At 39.4% G+C, this 19,363-nt stretch overlaps 1 protein-coding gene across 11 annotated transcripts; it reads right to left on the bottom strand.

Annotated features, from left to right (window-relative positions):
• Positions 1-430: 430 nt before the first annotated feature.
• Positions 431-19,337, bottom strand: B3GNT2 (UDP-GlcNAc:betaGal beta-1,3-N-acetylglucosaminyltransferase 2). Of its 11 annotated transcripts, XM_085308986.1 has the most exons (6): positions 8,692-9,015; positions 8,310-8,412; positions 6,313-6,406; positions 5,062-5,166; positions 3,298-3,458; positions 431-2,861 (listed from the first exon to the last, which is right to left on the bottom strand). In XM_085308986.1, exon 6 carries the CDS (start codon positions 2,850-2,852, stop codon positions 1,659-1,661), a length of 1,194 nt encoding a protein of 397 aa, XP_085165112.1. In that variant the 5' UTR covers positions 2,853-2,861; positions 3,298-3,458; positions 5,062-5,166; positions 6,313-6,406; positions 8,310-8,412; positions 8,692-9,015; the 3' UTR covers positions 431-1,658. The 11 variants fall into 11 exon arrangements, with proteins under 11 accessions (XP_085165112.1, XP_085165109.1, XP_085165113.1 ...); XM_085308983.1 differs by lacking the exons at positions 8,310-8,412; positions 8,692-9,015 and adding an exon at positions 19,084-19,337; XM_085308987.1 differs by lacking the exons at positions 8,310-8,412; positions 8,692-9,015 and adding an exon at positions 19,084-19,337 and having other exon boundaries at positions 3,332-3,458.
• Positions 19,338-19,363: the final 26 nt, after the last annotated feature.

Here is a 19,363-nt window from a genome sequence, read left to right as displayed (position 1 = left end):
AGAGAAATAGGGGAAGAAACCAGAAGAGTTGCTGTTGTCAAGTTACCTTAAACAACAGTTAGATTAAATTGCCAGCCTTCCAGTCCATCCTTTGACTCCTCACAGTTGCAGTATAAGCAGTATAGTCAATGCTTTCTGCACGTATTACTTTTCCTAGAGCACCTAAGGTTCTCTTGGCAGAGTTGTCCATCTATTACACCATCTAACGAATTCAGGCACAATACCACGACAGCGTTTTCTAGACGTCTGCCATACAAGTGTTAAGTAGTAGTCGCTGAATAAAGTCTTTTACTCTGAAAATTTTCAAAGATGTTGTTAATGAGCGCACTGCAGTAGAGTGCAACAGTTCCGTACGTAGACATGAAATCTAGTATGAAGCATTGCAAGAAATTTAAATCACATTTTATTTTTCCAAATTCAAAAATAACAATTGTCTTTATTTAACATGTTACACCTCTCACAGATTTAAAATATCATGCTCTATTTAAATATYTGAGTGACAACACTATACAAATAAAATGTTACACAAAATATATTTAAGAAAATGTTTTGGTCTTTAATCTGAACAATAAATAGACAGGCACTTCTACATATACAAAGGAAGCAATCACTATTTAGAGTAACTCTTATATGCAAGATGTGGAAATACAGAAAAAAAATCTGAGTTTTGAGAACACGTTTAACTCTACATGAGACATCATGCAACTCTGAAGTCTGTTTCAAAACTCAAAACTTCTAGGATCTGCACAATTCTAGATTTGCTACCACTTTATAGGAGATCCAAACCATGCTCTCATAAGCAGTGTGCAGTGTCAGTTATTTGCATCAAATTAAGCTACCTGATCACTTTTAGTGCCAAAAGCAGAAAACAAGGACTGACCAGAGTAGCCTTCACATAAATGAGTCACCTTTTTCCTCACGTAACCTTTGAAAAAAAGCAGACAGAACCGTACCGCTGTCCAGCCCAAAACAAAATCTGTTCTTCTTTCCCATTTTATGTTCAGCTCTTATCTTTTATGGGGTGGTCAAAACCATATTGTACTTTTTCTGTTCCTAGTGCAAAAGCAACRTCCAAAAAAAGGGTAAATCCTTTAGACACAGGCACACTTTACACAAAAGATCACATGTAAAGGGAAAAAAAAAACCCACTGTTCAGGGATGTAAGATGACCAAAACCCATAAATTAAAAAAATAAAATTAAAAAAAAATCAGTATTTAAATTGCTTTTGAGCATTTTATACTTTAAGTAATACAACATTAGCCCAACTTGTGAATTTTCAATTTACAGTGGTATTTCACTCACCCCCACGCAAATATTACTCAAGGAAAAATTATCTTCCACCATCACAATTAATGAAAGATGCACTGTAGTAGGCAATTCCTGCTTCCAATATAGCTAACCAATCAGTGACCGATAGTTACATCTTTTAATTCTTTTAATTTAGGCAAATATTGAAACATAATGACCACTACAACAGTGGAAAAAAATCAGGACCAAGTCTTCATGCCATCCCCTCAAATTTTAGTATTATTCTCATTTTCAAAAGTACTGGAAAAACTTTCCAGAGAAAACCTGAAAACTATTAAAAGAAGCTTCAATGGTTCACCAAGTCAGATCCAAACTTGTAAAATTACTTGGACTTAACACACTTATTACTTTAACAATTTAAGTGTGGATCTTGCAAGCGAGTCCAGATCTTTATCATTTCTTGAGGTTTTCTACTATGTACTAACATTAAGTTTGTGTAGGAACATATGTTATTTCTGTATTTCTCTTCAATACCAAATGTTTTGAAGCCTTTGTGTTTTTCCGGAGCAAGCCCAAGCTTCTGAAGGCACATTCCAGTATAAACATCATCAATAGGATAAAGGAGTACCTGGTCAGACGCATTATTCAGTCTTAATGCTAGATCACCAGAGTACAGAAACCCACCACCTCCTGCATACGGAGGATACGAACCTTCATAAACACTTTCTGGGATGTAGTACTTCAATTTTTTTTCTCTGTGAGGTCCAGCATCTTTGATCACATCACCAATAAATAAGTCTTTGGCTTTGTCCTTTGATAAGCTCTTCAAGTAATCCAGGATCTGATGGGTATTCACAAAAACATCATCATCACCCTTAAAAATAAACTGGACATCTGCACAGCTGCTGCTGACCCATTTAAGAAACAGCACCTCTTTCAGAGTTAAATTGAAGAAAGTGTCTCTGTAGTTCCAGAGGAGAATGTCTTGGTGGGTTTGACTCTCAAATTTTATCATGTCTGAAAGATCTGGAAAATTATCCTCTGGTGGGGTCTGCCCAAGTAAGAAGACCCTTTTGACTGTTACGTCCCCCGACTGTATTTCTTTGCCCCAGGATTCCCTAATTGCTTGCCTTCTATCAAAATGCGGTGTAAGTGACTTAATAGCCAGCAGCAGAAAAGGTTTATGTTTGCACTTGTTTGGCTGATCCATTAATAATGAATAATTTCTACATCTCAAATACAGCAGAAAATCTTTAAATCTTTCTGGCAAGTCTGCAAAGTCACTAACCTCCGAAGTTACCCATGGGTCAGGGTCACAGGAACTGAGAACACTAGAGTTAGAAGCTAAGTTCTCTTCTACAGTCATATTGGAAAGCAAGGTCAAAATAGGGTTGTAGAGCAGTTCAAGTTTCTGTTGCTGTTTATTCCAATAAGCTTTGTGAGGAGTGTATTTTCTCCAGAATTTGTTTTGTGGTATAATAACACGTCCTTCTGCATTCTTCTCTTGGCTGCCACTTTTTGAAACTTCCACAATCACATAAATAAAAATGTTTACCATCATCAGAATTCCCAGCAGCTTTAATCTTCTGCGTCCAACACTCATTTCTCATACCTGGAAAGAAGGRGAGGGAGGAAAAAATGTGAGATTTTTAGACTTTTCTGTCACGTTACTGATTTCATAAAAATGCAGACTACTTTTGAATAAAGATGTACTAGGCAGTAACATAGAGGTTATCTGAAAAAGTGAAAATTACTCTCTCATACATGCACACTTGCATCTTAGTATGGGTAGGGGTTTCATCAGCAAACAAGAGAATAGTAAGCAGATAAAATTTCCATTTACTACATTGGAATTTTAGGGAGAATTCCACAATGCATCCAAATTAACAGGCAATTTTTGATCCTCGTTATATTTGACTGCTTAAGAGTTAGAATCTGAACACTCAGCATGCCAAGGACAGGTTAGAGAAACCTTCTTTTTGTGCTAATAAGGCAAGCTTAATGGTATAAAATAAGCTGCTATACAATAAGGGTCACTGATATCTCACTTAGGTTTGAAGTTTTAGACGTGTACTCTTCTACCTTCCAACTACAAAACAGGTAGAGTTGAATTTTAGAGTATGCAGTTTGTCTCTATCCATTTCACTTTGCTGCTCCTTGGGAGACAGGCTGACAAAACTGGCCAGCTGCAACACTGTGGTGTTCAGATCTGTGCAGAAAGGAGTAACATGAATTTTGAGTTTTTCCTCCAACTAGAAAAGGAAGTGAATGGTAGCAGAATGTGTAATTATTTCTAGGAAAAGGAAAACAACCAAAATCAAAGTGGAGATGTTTCCCAGACGTAAGACCAGGAAGRGTAAGTGTGATTCACTATGGTAGCAAAGGCTACTCTGACTCATCCCCAGTTCTTATTGGGGCAGAAAGCAGATCAAGCCCTCTCTCCTCCGCAGCTGTCAGAATGAAAGGCTTACAGTACAAGGAACAACATGAAAACAGTGTTCCTCTAAAGCTGTGTTCAAACTATTTACTAGACAAGAGGGACAGAGAATCAGGGTACAAGCTATACAAAATTTAACAAGCCATTCTAAATCTGGAAGCCAGACTAACAAAAAAAAAAGTCAGGATGAGTAAGAAAATTAGTAAGAGTATAGTTAAATCAGATACAGAACTTATCAAAGGAACTTTCATTTGCAGAAGAATAAATGATCTCAGGAAGATCAGAGAAACCTAATAAAGCAGATTCATAAACTGAAAAGCCCAGTTGCAAATGCTAGCTCAGACATCCCTAAGCCACAGAGCACCACCAGGCAGGCAGGTATACTTGAGAAGTACGCCATGCACCCTGATCTTCACATTTATTTCCAGCCATCACAGAGGCAAGAGGCTGAGCTAGACAGACCTTTAGTCTGATCTAGTTTAGCTAGTCTTACCTTTAGTCTTCAACAAGTGAAATACAGAATTTGGTAAGAAAGCAGCATGGAAATAAACAGTAATCTTTTCTCCTCATTTGACCACTGGCTTCTCATTGAATCCAAATGGGAAGTATTACTGAACCAAAAAAACACCCACAAAATCAAAACCAAGAAAACACCCATACTCAGAAACAAAGAACTACACAGAGAAAAACTCCTACTCTGCCTTCATTTGGCCTCTCGTAGCATCTATATGTTTAGTTTAGTACAGGCTCAGACCAGTTCTGCTTTATTTCAGGTCCGCTCTCCACCACCTATGAGAAGCTGTTGTGCGTTTAAAGTAGTTTTCTTCTTTTGTCTGAAAGACGAAACTGTTTGTGGCCACTGTCATTGTTAAAGCTAAACAACTGCACTGTTAGAAAGCGCTGGCTAGCTGCACAGGGAGAGTTCAAAGAAACTTTATCTCCCTCTTTCAATTGCTCTAACGGCTTCCACTACAATTGTAGATAAAGCATTTCCTAAACTTGGACTTGACCAAAGTTTCATGAAAAGAAATAAACGTACAGAAAGTAGGGAAACAAGTTTTTCTCCAAGATCAACACAGCTAGGTAACGGATTAAGATAATACTTCAAAGAAAGTCTGTTACTCATTATTTATTTGTATTCCCTTTGAAACTTAACTGTGCTATGTGAAAAGACAAAGTATTCAGCAGCTAGAAATGCTTCACATTATATGCAATCTTAGTTTGGTTCTCATGTATTAGTGCACAAACCCAGCCTTTGCTTACATCATACTTTCTTCTTCCCTTCCCCTTCAGCAGACACACAAACACTTGACGAACAGCTACCCCACACTTTGTACTATGCTTGTAGTTCACAGGCACACCAATGTTTACTTACACTGTCCTCAGCTGTTTCTACAGCATTTCTCACCAGAGCAACAAATCACCTGGTATTTAACCGAGGATCACAGTACTCCTGGGACAGTAACGGGAGCCAGTCCCCCTATTAATAGCAAACAAACATAGGATTGTCAAAGCACTCAATCTGAGATGTCTTTCTAGAATTTCATTTTCCAGGATACTTAGCACTATGCAGCTCATCTGTTCACAGCCCCCAGCTACTAAGCTATGAGTATTCAACACCTTCATAAGTCATCTTTTAGATGCTTGACCGAGACTGTTCTGAATCCAATGAGACACCATTTGCAAAGGTTTTATTTCAATGACTTGACAAAGTCTTTCAAGTCACTAAGTCTTTTAGGTCAGCATTTAAATTCTGTAAGCGCAAGATCTTCCTTAATCTTCTGTCATTCCTTGCAACCTCTGCAGCAGATGGRACAGAGATCCTACAGAGAAAAAGCTCTGTTTACTGTGGGACTCGGTAGAACATTTCATCAGCAAATGCCAGCCTGGCAAGATCACAGTGCTTCCAAGAAATAAYACACGGTCAGTGCTACCAGTCCCACAAATATTTTCAGTCTCCTTTTCTAAAAAGCTATCCACTATTGATGTATAGCATTCAGTATCAATACAAATGAYTCAGTTTTGTAAGACCTGATCACCCCTATATCCTCCCACAATTTTGGCTGACATTTTTATGTTCTATATTTAAAAGCTATCTAAACATACTTTTATCAATGCTATGACTTTTAAATTTTATCCTTTTTTTCGCTTGGTAACCACTTTTTTTTTTTTTAATGATATTTTTAATTAAATTTTCAGAGAAAACAGTGATTTTTTCCTAAGCTGGGCAAAAACTTAAAACATTTATTYATAGTATTAGATTGAGGCTCCTGAACTAGAAGCAATGTATTCAAGCAACAGACTAAAAAGTAACAGATTTTCAGAAAAGCTTCCTCTATGAATGAAAACAGAATTGTTGATGAGAGGATGCCAATTAGGCAATTTTGCATTAATGGAACTGAATTTAATCACAAAACACAGTAATAGCGTACTCATCACGATTTTTTGTTTTGTTTTTAAGTGAACAGCCACAGCAGCCCATGTCTCCAGACAACTCGCTTCCCATCTGCTTTGCTGACACTTCAGAGACTGATCAAAATGCCCGAGTAGTGGAAGTTTTATGTTCTGGGCAGCTTGCCAAGGAGCAGCATTGCAGAGTACAAGATAGGGTCCATTTCCTACTTACAACTTAGTAGCAGCAATCTGGACACATCACAACAACCTTCTCCTATTCCAGTAATAGCCTCTTCTATCAGCACTCCCAGCTGCCTCTGCTTTGACTGTTGAGAGCAGAATATCAGTTAGGGAAGCCCAAAAGAAATCAAATATGACCAATTCACAACTAATTTTTGCACATATTTTTACASAGTTTGTTGAAGAACTGAGAGCACTAATATAAAAACACATTCCATTTGAAAAACTCCAGCTGCTTTAGATATTATGCAAAGAAAAATTCTAGCACATATTTTTTGATGCTAACTAGTTATACAAGAGTAAACACTACGTTGGTTAAGTGTGTCCCAGTACACACAGAACCTCACAGGAACAAAAGTCTCCAAACAAACACACGTAACAGATCACATAATAGATGAAATCTTGTTTAAACCTCAGTAGGGAAGTTTTTTTTTTGTTGTTTTGTTTTTTTTGTTTTTTTTAAACTACCTACATTCAGAGATTATCTAACACACATAACCCCCAAAGATCTCAACTTCTCAACTACGTCAATCTGAATATTTTTAGCAATCAGTTCAAATTTGTACAAGTGGTCACATTTCTGCTTATTCACATAACATATGAGTTTTGAGCCATGTAGTTATGAAATTGTTGTGCATTAATTTCATTGCACACAAAATCCATCATTTGTTAAGTCTTCAGCACACATCCATATGGCTAGAACAAAATGTCAACATTAATCATATTTTGGATAAACCAAGGGTCTTTCTAAACATGATTTAGAAATATTTATTCGTATAAATAGGAGTGGGATTTTTGTGTTTTTCAGCTCCAATCCACTCACACACTTCACAGTAGGCAAGAATTAAGGTACTGGTAGAAGAAAACAGATTTATAGAGCCACAAGGGAAGCTCTAGGATCAAGAGATGGATAAAAAAGATGAGGTAGCAGAACATGGAAAGAAACATAGCTTCATCGTGGAACCACGCAGTAATCAATAAAACAAGAACCACCACAACAGAAGAAGAAAAAAGGCAAGTTTTACAAAGAAGCCATGAGCCACAAGAGAAGATCCCAAGCACCCAGAGAACCCTGATTTAAGTCCAAATAATGTTAATGTCAAACAGCAAGTAAACAGTATTCACTGGCTGTTTTTACACAGTATTCTTCTATGCTTTATCTCAAGAGTAAGTATATTCCAAAAGCCTGTAAGGATTCTATTTAGCAACCTAGAAGAGTTAATACAAAATAAGTTTGCTTACTCCACACAGTTCCAGGAATTACGAAAGTGAGACTATTTTCTGGGTGCAGGAATTTAGACAAATGGGGGGGCCGTAACTCCCCTGGACAAAAGACATGATGGCTACGTCTGGAGGAGGGCAAGCTTAGAGGTAAAGCCAAGAGCAGTATCTCAGTGCACCAACCACCACCTAACGGCACATGGGATTCATCATTTTGAACTTCTCACACTGGAGTTAGCATCCTGCAGGAGAATTCTGATTAGCCCTGTTACAGCCCTCAGTTTTCTGTACTGATGTCAAAGGTAGTACGTAAAACACAAGGATCACAACAGTTTAACCTTTTTTAATTGCTTTTAACTGACACTATTAAGACTCTGCTATACACAAAAGCAAGTTTTGCTTTCCACCAAGTTTTAACTAAAGGGAACAAAAATGCAAGACAAGAGGCAGACCTTCCAAGAAGCAGCTAAAAAAAGGTGTATTTAGAAGTTCAGAAAAAACACTCTCTCTGGAATAGAGACAATGATGCACAGTGAATTCAGAGAGTGTACTGATTCCCTCTAGCAAGAGATCTCAAAAAAATTGAAAAGCAGCTCCACTTCAGATGAGAGGACTGCTAGGATACGTTATCTCAAATGAGTAGCTGTGCTACCAGAAAATTTTAACTTAGGTTATAATCAAAGTCAGTCAGTTTGTATTTGCTTGCAATCATGCAAGCAATCTAGGTTAAATTAAAAAAGGACTTGAAAAATAAAGTTAAAATAGTACCATGTCAATAAGATTTTATCTTCTCCTATTTATCTTTGGATGCTGTGCATTTCACGACCATTAATCAGCTTCTGCTCTTGGTTCTCTACACTCTTGCTTTCACCTGCAACTCAAAATAGATAGCTTTGTCACACAAGAATTCAGGCTCCTCTACAATTGAAATGGTTCCAAGTTCAGAAGTACTTAAAAAGTCAGAGTTCTTGCTAAATTCAATTTCAAGAAAAAAAATGCTGGTTAACTGGTTTGAACACTTCTCAGTTTGAATCCCTAACTGTAACTTCCAAATACTCGATTTGTAGCACTCATTGCCCTCCAAATACAGAAAATTTTACAATTTCAAAGAATTTGCCTTAACATTCATTAAGGTGAAAGTAAAAGATACCTGTATTTGTAGTCCAATGAGTGCCACTCCATATAATCGGTCCAAAGACAAAATTTGAAGATCTGGAACTTGCTTCAACATCCAGATTTTGGCAGGTGCTGGACATTGTCCACAGCTGTGAATCCAGTTTCTCTTTCCTACAGTTTTATAGCAAGACACTCCTGCATTTCAACCAGAGAAGATACTACAAACAGTAAAGATATTCAAGGTAGGACAGGAAGGTGCTCTTCTAGAAATAAGCACAATCAACATATAGCTGTACCGAGATGAATTAAAAATCCATTACTTCCAACTAAAGTGCTGTAAAAAGAATACAACTACAACCTTCCCGCACAAGAAAGGTCTCACTCCATGTAACACTTAACCTGGTATCCTACACAAGCTCTTAAAAAAAAGAAAACTTTCTTTAAAGATATACTTGAAGATAAAATGATCTAATAAGCATCTACTATTCAGTCCAGTTGTTATTTAACTGACTTAATAGAAAAAATTAAATGTTGTAATGTAATACTTACAAGCCCCATGGTTTCACTCATCAAAACTAGGCCTGCAGACTTCTTGTAATAACTTCTTGTTTGATAGCCAAAGTTAAGGTTATGGCCAAAACGAGAGAAGTATCTTTCTAAATTTTGATCTACTTTAYCAGGCATTAAAGCAAAGTTAAGTTAGCCCATAACTGAACAGTTTTCACTTGTTCCTACAGCTGCTAATGTACTATAAAGATGACATTTCACAAAGCCTGCTTGATTATGTGTTCCCTTTGGTGGGCTGAACACAGCAGTTAAGTAACAGCCTCAAACAGCATGTGAGGTGGAAATTAACATCACTGCTGTATTTACTGCTTCATAAAATGAAAATGTTTTTAAAAAAACATCTCAGGAGAGTTATTACATGATGTATAGATCTGAGGAATGCAAAAGGATGCAACTTTTAAAGTATGCTTGATAAAATCTTACATGCAAGCACAATACAAAATAGATGGCATTTTCCTCAAATACAAATCTAGACTATCTCACAGCCTGGTTTTGTGAAGTACAGAGGGCTTACAGAAAACAAGTTACATTTAACTACAGAACAGGCAAATATTCTTCTCCACACATGCTGAAAATAACCATCACCTGGCAACTTGCTAACACATACAAAATGGCTTCATTACATTACATACAAAGTGCCAGCTGTTTCCTTTTGTATTAAGGATGGCTACTGGGTTCTACCAATATCTAAAATGTGTTTGGCTCTCCCCAGTTTCATGTTATTGTATTCTCTTATCTATAGAAGATTCTCAAAACACTCTAGGCAGGTGCTTGAAAAAAATTACATATATACAAAATAAAATATTCACACACACACACACACACACACACCATTACTAAAGAGTTAGTTACAATTCTGAAGGGAAAGAACAAAGCAAGACTCCACTTGCAGCCTCTCTAACCTCATCCAAGTCATGGCCACAACCAAGCCCAGAGAACATGTTCCAACAAGGTTCTTCTGCAGCATAAACTAGATTTGACTGTGCTCCATCACCAGCTCTCACCAAGACTCCAAACTATAGTCACTGAGATTCAATCATCATTAGATAAGAGCACCGTCTTAAAAGCTTGTCAGTAGACAACCACATTATTATTTAAAGCTGACTCGCCTAGCTGCAATGCAGACAGACCCTGCAGCCATCTCAAGGGATCTATGAGCAATACAAGTATTTAAATTTCTCAGCCCACTACTTCCTAATGTCAGCAGGTTTGTTCTCTGCAGAGTCTTGGTTCTCAGAGAAATCAGATAATGCACAGTGCTTAGAGGCATTGCTCGAAGCAGTTAAGACAAAACTTGAAAAGTTAACTTGTCAGAAGGTGCTACAAAAAGATGGGGAAATCTCTGCTACATTAAAGTTTGTAAATGTATAATGACAATCCAAAATTTCCTCCCCCTTCATAACACCAGTGAAAAGGAAGGATGTAGGTCTCCTGCTTGCATGCTCACCTGACACTACTGATGTCAGCTTCTGACTGCTGCCATAAAACCGATTATTTCATCCACTGACTGCTAAAAGGTAAGGCATTTTCTGAATATCAGAACCCGAAAATTTAATGGAGTAAGTTTTATTATTATTACTTCTGTCACTATTTTGATTAGTTCCATCTGCTTCTCTCACTCTAGCTCCTAAAGCAGGAAATAGAAGTTTACACAGAGTCAGCTTTTCAGATATACATTTGAAATACCAGCTGAGATAAATGCTATGAGTTAAATTCATACTGCTGCTTAGAAATGTTTCAGCAACATCCACAAAGTTTACAGCAAGATACTTCACAAAACAATTCATGACTACAACAGAAATATGTATTTAACTTAAAATTTTCTGCAAAATTCCCTCCAAGATGATACTTACAGATGGGAGAGACATCACAAGACTTCTATTGCCTCACACTCAACACTTCCAACCCTGAACCAAACCGGTTAAGTCACAAAATCTTGAACTGTGAATTAATACAGTTTTTCCTGCTTCTTTAAAATTAAAACAAGCATTAACAAAAAAGAGATCACTCCAACTCTGTCTATATTTGAGCCTCTCAAAGGGCCCATGTTTAATTAAGATATTTCAATACCTTGCACCTAGTGAATTCAATGCAAGTTAGACTTAAGTATTTTTCCTACATGTTGAGATCAAAACCTTGGATCTGCTGAGAGAATAATCAGTTCAAAGTTGAATTGCTTTGAATGTTTCAGCAAAACCACAAGGTTTCTCATGCATGTAGGAACATTTTCTGTAAACACTGTCTCAGGTTTAGTTTATATACAATTTTTTCCTATTGCTATGAATTACTTTTCTTAGTGCATATTTTTATATAGAGGTTTAAAAAAAAAAGAGCAGCAGAACTGCACAGGTACACCACACTTGCTTATGGCAATTTAAACCACTGCAGCATCCCCATAAATTGCTAAGTTGTACTAGTATTAAAATTCTAATCTACTACACATGCCCAGGCTATAAATCTGTGAAGGCACAGTACCACTAACTACACATCCGAAACAACACAACACATCCTTATTCCCTTTTCTAAGAATAAAAATGGTTTTCTTTAGAACTGAATTTTTATGCTGGTAACCTAGATATTATAGCAAATTGAGACCTTATCCTAATACTAAAGTTATACTACCATAGACCTTCCAATACTGAAGTTAGAAAGCAATCTGTTTTTCCTGATTCAATGTGCAAGTTACTYGTAGTCTAAGGTCAGCTCAAGCTTTAGTGTATTTGACATCGTGACACGCTTGCTACGATTAACTCAAAGTAGTCAGCTTCTGATATATGAACCGCTGTTTTCAAGTACCTTTGAGAAAGCTTCAATTTACATAAATATTAAGTTTAAGAATCAAGAGAAGAGATTTAACCAACTGAAAGCAAAGAAGTATTTCTTTTGAGAAAATCAGTTGCCATACATAACATCAACTACAGGTGGGGTACAGTTCCATGGCATTTTAAACAAGTTTCATTCATGGCTGACGCAGCCTTGTAACTTACTCCTTCCCCTTGTACTGATTTGACTCTGCCAAATCAATTTGAGGAGCTGAAGAGGCAGAAAAAGAAGTGTAACAATAAAGCAGCAATTATCAGCCTGCTCTGGTCACCAGATTTKCTTGCCACAGTGCTGCACAAACACCAGTACCAGCACAAGGGAATGAAGACTCACATGGCCAAGATCACAGCAGACCTCATTTTAAGTCAACTTAGGCTTTCATTTTTACTGATTTTGTTTTCATCAATTCTGTTTCTACCTTCAATCCATCCACAGAGGTCCTGAAAGTAGGCTGACACAAGCCTCAGTCCACCAGCAGTGGTTTGCTTCTAGGCTACCTTAACCATAACACCACACATCCTGAGGTACAAATTCATCTGACACTTTGTGTAATGAAATCAGCTGGTTAGCTACTGAACTAGGACAGCCCACATATTTCTAGTACTCATAGTATGCTCTGCTGTTTGTCAGGGGGTTATTTCAACTTGAGTATTTTCCTGTAACTATTAGAAAGCTATAGAAATGGATAATACAAGCAATATATCTTTCCAGYTTTATCTCAAAAACAGCGATTAATATTAGCTTAACCATATTCAAACAAACTTTACATCTGCATAGGCAGCATTCATTACTTACAGTCAGCTAACAGAATTGTCCTTTAAGCACTGTACACTTCAAGTAATGTAAGTGTTCCTCCTGCTTTATTTTCTTGGTCATGCTGGCTGTCAGACATAAGCCATTTGATTAAAGATCATGTTTCACAAGCAAGGATGCTGTAACTTGGTATGTCTAATGAGGTTACTGCCCCCAGCTAACCATTCTGCTTTTGGTTTAGAAGTGAACAGATATAGGTTTCAGTTCGACTCCCATGACTTTCTGCATTTGCAGACAGTGACCAGGTGACAGGATAAACAGCCGCAATGATAACCTCAGCCATTTCATGCAATGTTTTCCTGTCTACGCAAGAACTATGGCTGCTACTCAATCAAAAGTTGAGTCAATTTAAACCAAATTAGGAATGAAATTTTTCAGGTCAGTGTTTCTGGACTTCCATTTTCATTTACAGTACTGAATTTAAAATGCATTTAAGGAAGCAACACCTACTTTTAAAAATGCAAATATATGAGAAGACTTTCACCCTTAACTGGTTTTGGTTTCAATCACGGCTAACAATACAGAAAAACGGTCTTGTCATTCTGAATAATTCATTAAAAGTTGAGAAAAATCAGTAGACTTCTGAAGAAGGGAAGTTCATTTTCCTCCTTTAGTCTAGTAAACTTGTTAGGCTGTCTCATGTTTTAAGAAAAAAGGAACAAATTTTTCCAACAGTTTTAGGCAGCTAAAGATGCATATAAGTACCTGGAGGATTTTGTAAAAGAGCTGTAAGCAGGTTAGGCAGCTAACTCCCATTATGTTAATGGCAGATAAGCACCTAACCTGATTAGAGACTCCTAAACCCCGACAGGAACTTCCTTTGGTATTCAGTACCTGCGTATCAATGCCAAGAATCCACTAAATCTCAGAGGAAAGTAATCAATTTTAAGCTGTTCTACATGCCTTTTAATTTAATCCCTACTTCTATTCAAACACAAACTGACAGTATGCAATAAGTTCTCCACCTTCAAGACAGTTCTACGATTGCATTGCCATTTTCTAACATTCAAATATCTGATTAAAACATATCATTCCTCAAGTAAGAGGAAAAAGCACCAAATTCAGGGACAGTCCTGACACAGAGCAGCAATGTTCTTTAGACTGGACTGAGAAATCCCACCCTTTCCCAGCCCGTGAATCTCCATATTCGCACAGCTCTCTGTATTACATTACGTGCAAGCCAGAAGACAAGCAAACAAAAAGGTTATTTCTCAACCCGATCAGTTCCCTAATTCAGTTCACAATACAGCTGCACAAACAGCTATGCCAGCACAACGCACTGGGGGAAGGGGGGCAGGCAGGATGGACGGACAGGAGCACTGCTTTCGCCACCATGCCTCAAAAACCCACGAGCAAGCTCAGAGGCTGTGCCGCGCACACGGCCCAGCGGGTCGCACAGYTCCTGTCCACGGGAAGGGCAAAGCACGTTCGCCCTTGCCAGCTCCCAGCCTCCGGCGCACATCAGGCCCCGCCACCGAGGCGGTGAGCTGAACCAGACCGCGGAAGGGTGCCATCTGCACTAAACCCGGTGCAGACCCAGCGGCAGGTGTCCAGGGCAGGAAGCTGAGTAGACACCCCCCACCCATGCACCTTGGCAAGGCTTCCGTACTTTTGATACCGCACTCCTAATGTAAATTTTGCACAAATTGCACATATCCTCTGGTGATTCGTAAACCATTGAGAATTAATCTTTTATATCCACCCTCCAAGTAACGCCTCTGTGAGCTTAACACAGAAAAGTTCCTGACTATCAGAAGCTTTTTTTTTTCAAAAGATTTACAAAACTATTTCAAAGTATGTCTTTTCAGCTCTATTTAACATGAAAAAGTTCCTGAATTTCAGAAGCTTTGATTTCCAGAAGATGTATAAAACTATTTCAAAGTACAACATTTTTTCAGCTCTATTATATTTTTCTAAAACAACAAAGCTTACTTAGCCAACTGCTGATGAAATAGTTTCATCAATTCTCTCTTTAAAAATCTCAGCACCACACCCATCACACACTGGGATTCTTTTCCTTATTTAAATGCTAATTGCTTCTCAGGAGACATCAGTTCAATCACACTTTTACACAGTTCATCACAAAACGTTTTAATGATCCAGTGTTTTCACTGCTTTATACATGATCTGGAGACTTGTGGAGGTTTACATACTCACCTTTTGAATCCTAGAAGGCCCATCCTTTCCACTGTAAAAATATCAGTGAAAAAGATGCGAGAGAAATTAAGGCTGAAGCCTGAGATTCCTGTCAGCTCCTCCCATARAAAGAACAATGATGTGTTGCTACCTGGACACATCTAAAGATATTTATTCTCCAAATTTTAGTGACTTGTTCATTTTATAATAAAAATGATGGGTAGAGCCTGTATTTCATTATTTTATCTCCATCGTTTCGTGGGGTTTTTTTTGTCCGTCTTTAAGCAAAGAAGGATTGCATAATGCAACTGTTAAGTAGCAGCAGATAAAAACATCAAAATATATGCCAATGAGGTCAGAACATGGCATAACAGGCAGGTTAAACTTGTATTTTTTTTGGTAGCTGCACTCACAGACACAAATTCTTCTCTAAAATCATCTCAAGGATTTGTATGAACATAGCCTGGAATGCATTTTACACAGCAGAAGCATCAAATACTTAAAAGTGATTTTTTATGCACAAAATCGCAGTGACTACATTTTTTTCCTAAACTAGTGGTGAAAACTTCAGTTAAAAAAAGTATTTTACAAACACTCGTTAGAGTTTAAAATTCTGTGCGTTGGAAAAGGTAACAAGTTTAAATCTGAAAAGCAAATGGTTATGCATCAGAAAAAGACAGTAAGTTTAAATTTGAAAAGCAAATGGTTAGACACTTATTTTGAAGTTACATATTTTACTGTATTGTTACGTATTTTACTGTACTGTCACAGAAAAATATAATGCACATATAGCAAAAATATCCCAAACCTACAATCAATAAAGGATATAAAGGTGGTTTTAAGCTTTTGGAAGGCTATCAATTCTAATGGTCTTCCAGAAACATTAACATGAAAAACAGATATGTTAAAAGGCTCAGTATTTTAATGAAATACATATTCCTTTATATTTTGTGCCTACTACAAAAATACACTGATCAAACTAAATAAAATAGACTATTAAAACCTTGTTGCCACAATGGTTTAAGAGTATAAGATAGACAACAGCTTGGGGCGGGAGAAGTTCTTGGTAAGTCTGAGAATCCTACGGTTTTCAAGCAGCTTTGAGTGTTGTGACAAACCTACAAAAAAACCAAGGTTCTGAAGTACTGAAGTGCTTTGATTGTAAAAGGTTAAGCGCAGGAAGTATAATGGAATTGATACAACTTGAAACCTAGCTGAATCCAGTAAAAAATATTAATCTAGAACACTGCCCCTTGATATTTCTGAGAGAACTGCTCACTTTCTATTGAAATTCCAAGTTTGACAGCACACAGAATAATATCCATGAAGTAACTTCTGTTAAGTTGGACAAGCTTTCTGAAGATTTTAAAAAATAATAACATCTGTCCAAAATGAGATCATCTGCTAAAAAAGAACAAGTTACTACAAAAGCTGGCTGAGCATGTTTTCTTCTCCTTTACCGAATCTGAAGAAAGTACACAGCATGGCTATATAGATTTCACTCAAGTATACATGTTAATAGGAAACTATCACCACCATCTGACTGCGCCATAATGACAATACTGTACGGTACGAGATACACGACTGTCGTGTGTTTCAACACCACAAGCACTGATGTAGACTGTCTTTTATCACCGTTTGTTCTCCATCAAATGGTTTTAGCACAGACAACAGGAGAAAAAAAAATCACCATTAGAGCTAGTCCCACTACAAAAATAGCTGCACCAGGTGGCAGTAAAACGATAAACTACTGCGAAGGGGTCTAGGCACTGCCAAGGTGCAACGAAGAATCCTCTAAGTCACACTCCTCTGAAAGACTTCCTTCTTCAAGGATTTTGATAGGGAAGCATGAAAGAAGATGAAGACCCAAGTCCTGCAGTTTCCCATGATCAGCTTTAACTCTTTCATGAAGAAAATTATTTTATAGTACATGCATACACTTATCTTTTATCAAAACCTTTCTGAACAAACACTACTTTTTTACTGGTTTACACTGATTTCCTCAACACCACCTTCATTATTGAAAAGTATTTAAGAATTCAGAAGGAACTGACAAGTAATAGCAATTTTTTTTCCTGATCACCACTGACATTCTGCCCATTAGGAATAATTTTCTCTGAAGAATAGCAAGATRTAACTATTACTAGACAAGGCATGGGGGACCAGAGGGGGAAGCTAGACAGCTCTCCTAGTGATCTAATGCATGACCTTCAACAAGTCCCTTCAGCAGTGTTACCTGCTGCAGTACGTCATTTTCCTCATTTCTATTTATGGTGCATGCCAAAAACAAAAATCTAAGCAAAACCAGTTTACAGATGACAAAATTACTTAAAACAAGTTCCAATTTTTAACTGCTTTATGCAGTGTTTATGGCTTCCTCGTAACAAATTGTGTAACTGTATTGCACCACTTCTATAGAGGAGGTACAGATAAAGTCAAACATTTAAAGGAAGCAACAAAAACAGGGTTTCTCTTAAACCAAAGGACTTTGATCCCAACCCATAATGTWGTATTTTTAAGTACAAGTGTTCTTTATTTTAGTTTGCCTCCACTAGAATATTGTTGCTAAAAACACCTTTTCTTTTCGAATTGCTCCCGGTCCCTGAAGAACTATTTTAAAAAAAATGTGTATTTGTATTTAGGTGTATATAATCATAATATCTACTGAACTGGAGAAGTTCCTTTTCTGTTTTGCTCACTCTGCGCATTTGATAGTAATCCGGACCCGATTCCTCCAGTGGTTTCAACATGCTTTAGACTGGCTCACTAAGGCATCAAGGCAGTTTGCCCCTCACTAGTTAATTCAACAGTTAGTCATATGAACAGAGCGAGAACAGTATCACTCCCTGAAGTGAGTGTTATCTACCCTCCCTCCCCCCACACACACACTCTGCACGAAAATCTGACGCACCATCAGAACTGCTTTCAGATTATATATTTAGAACATATTGTATGTATATGGCCTAACATGCCCAGATGAAATCCTTCTGGGCCCAAACCTGCTTTTTTGTCTTCAGGGAAAAAAAAAAAAAAAAAAAAAAAAAAAGTAAACTCTTAATCCTCTTAATCTACACAGTTAAACTACACATCAGCGCTTAATAATCAACTTCAGCAGCACGGAGTTTTCCTGGGAGGTTAGACTAAAGGGTTACTCAAGTAACTTTCACCATAAATTTTTGCAGGATGACTAATGAATTGTGAGCTGCAGCTTGGCCACAATCTAAGCGAGTAACCTGAAGTCCCCTCCTGACAGAGTACTGCATGTCTCAGGAAGCTGTAAAGGGCTAAAAAACCCCATCGTTTTTATAAAGGAGCAGAAATACCGAGGCTGTTTCTTCCCCTTAAAGAAAGGCAGCGTTTTCAATGCCCAGGTGGGCTTATCCGAGCGGGCGCTTCGGAGCCGCRGGAGCCCCCACGGCTCCCCGGCGCCGCGGGGCGCGGGCAGAGCCGCAGCGCTGATGGGATGCTCCGCGATCGAGGCGCTGGGCTGCGGGTCGGAGCGGCCCGAGGAGCCGGCCCCGAGAGGAGCCGCGTCCTCGCCTCCCCGCCCGCCGCGGCGGGGCTGCAGCAGCAGCGCCCGGCACTGCAGCAGCCTCCCGCCGCCTCGGGAGAGGCTCGCGCCTCCGCCCTCCGCGTTAAAAATAATAATTGGCAAGACGGGAAGGCGACGGCCAACATACCGTTCCTGCAGGTTTCCATCCATGCCAACGCACCTCGCGTCTCCCCGTCCGCGCCCAGCCCGCGGCAGCATGTGCGGCCGCCGCCGCGGCTCCAGCGGACGGGCCGGCGCCCGCACGCCTTGACCCCACCCTTCGCCTCCTCCCCCACCCCACGCCCGCGAGAGAGGGGAAAAAGAAACATTTTGGGGAAGGGAAAGAAAAAAAAAAGGGACGCATACGGCGCTCCACCTGCCCGCCCCCGGCCGCCAGCTCGCAGCTGCCCGGACACAACGGGGCTAGGAGCCGCGCGGAGGGCACTCCCGCCGGGGGCGCAAGGGGGGCAGCAGCTGAGGAGAAAACGGGGGTTTTTCGGTGTTCCCCCCCTCCAACCGCCGCCTCAGCGCCCGGGCGGCGCCGAGCCCCCTCACCTTGCCAGTCGCCGCCGGGCTCGTTCCTGCCGCCGCCGCCAAAGCCGAATCCACCATGTCYGGCCGCCGCGGGTGCCTCTCCGCGGGTGGCGGGGAGGAGCGGGGGAAGCCCCCGCCCCGGCCGGCTTACAACGGCCCCAACGGCTCCATCCCGCTGCGGCGGGCGACGGCTCCGCACCTGAGGGCGATGCCGGGGACCGGACTGGGCCGGGCTGGGCTGACCCCGGCCCGCCGCCTCGCCTCGCCTCGCCCCGCCTCGCCTCCCGTCCCCGGCCCGGCC

This window comes from Rhea americana, unplaced genomic scaffold, assembly GCF_003343005.1.
Source record: "Rhea americana isolate MKP2758 unplaced genomic scaffold, rheAme1 scaffold_289, whole genome shotgun sequence".
NCBI classification, from domain to species: Eukaryota; Metazoa; Chordata; class Aves; order Rheiformes; family Rheidae; genus Rhea; species Rhea americana.
Note: the sequence above shows the minus strand (reverse complement) of the source record. Positions and strands in the feature narration are given on the sequence as shown.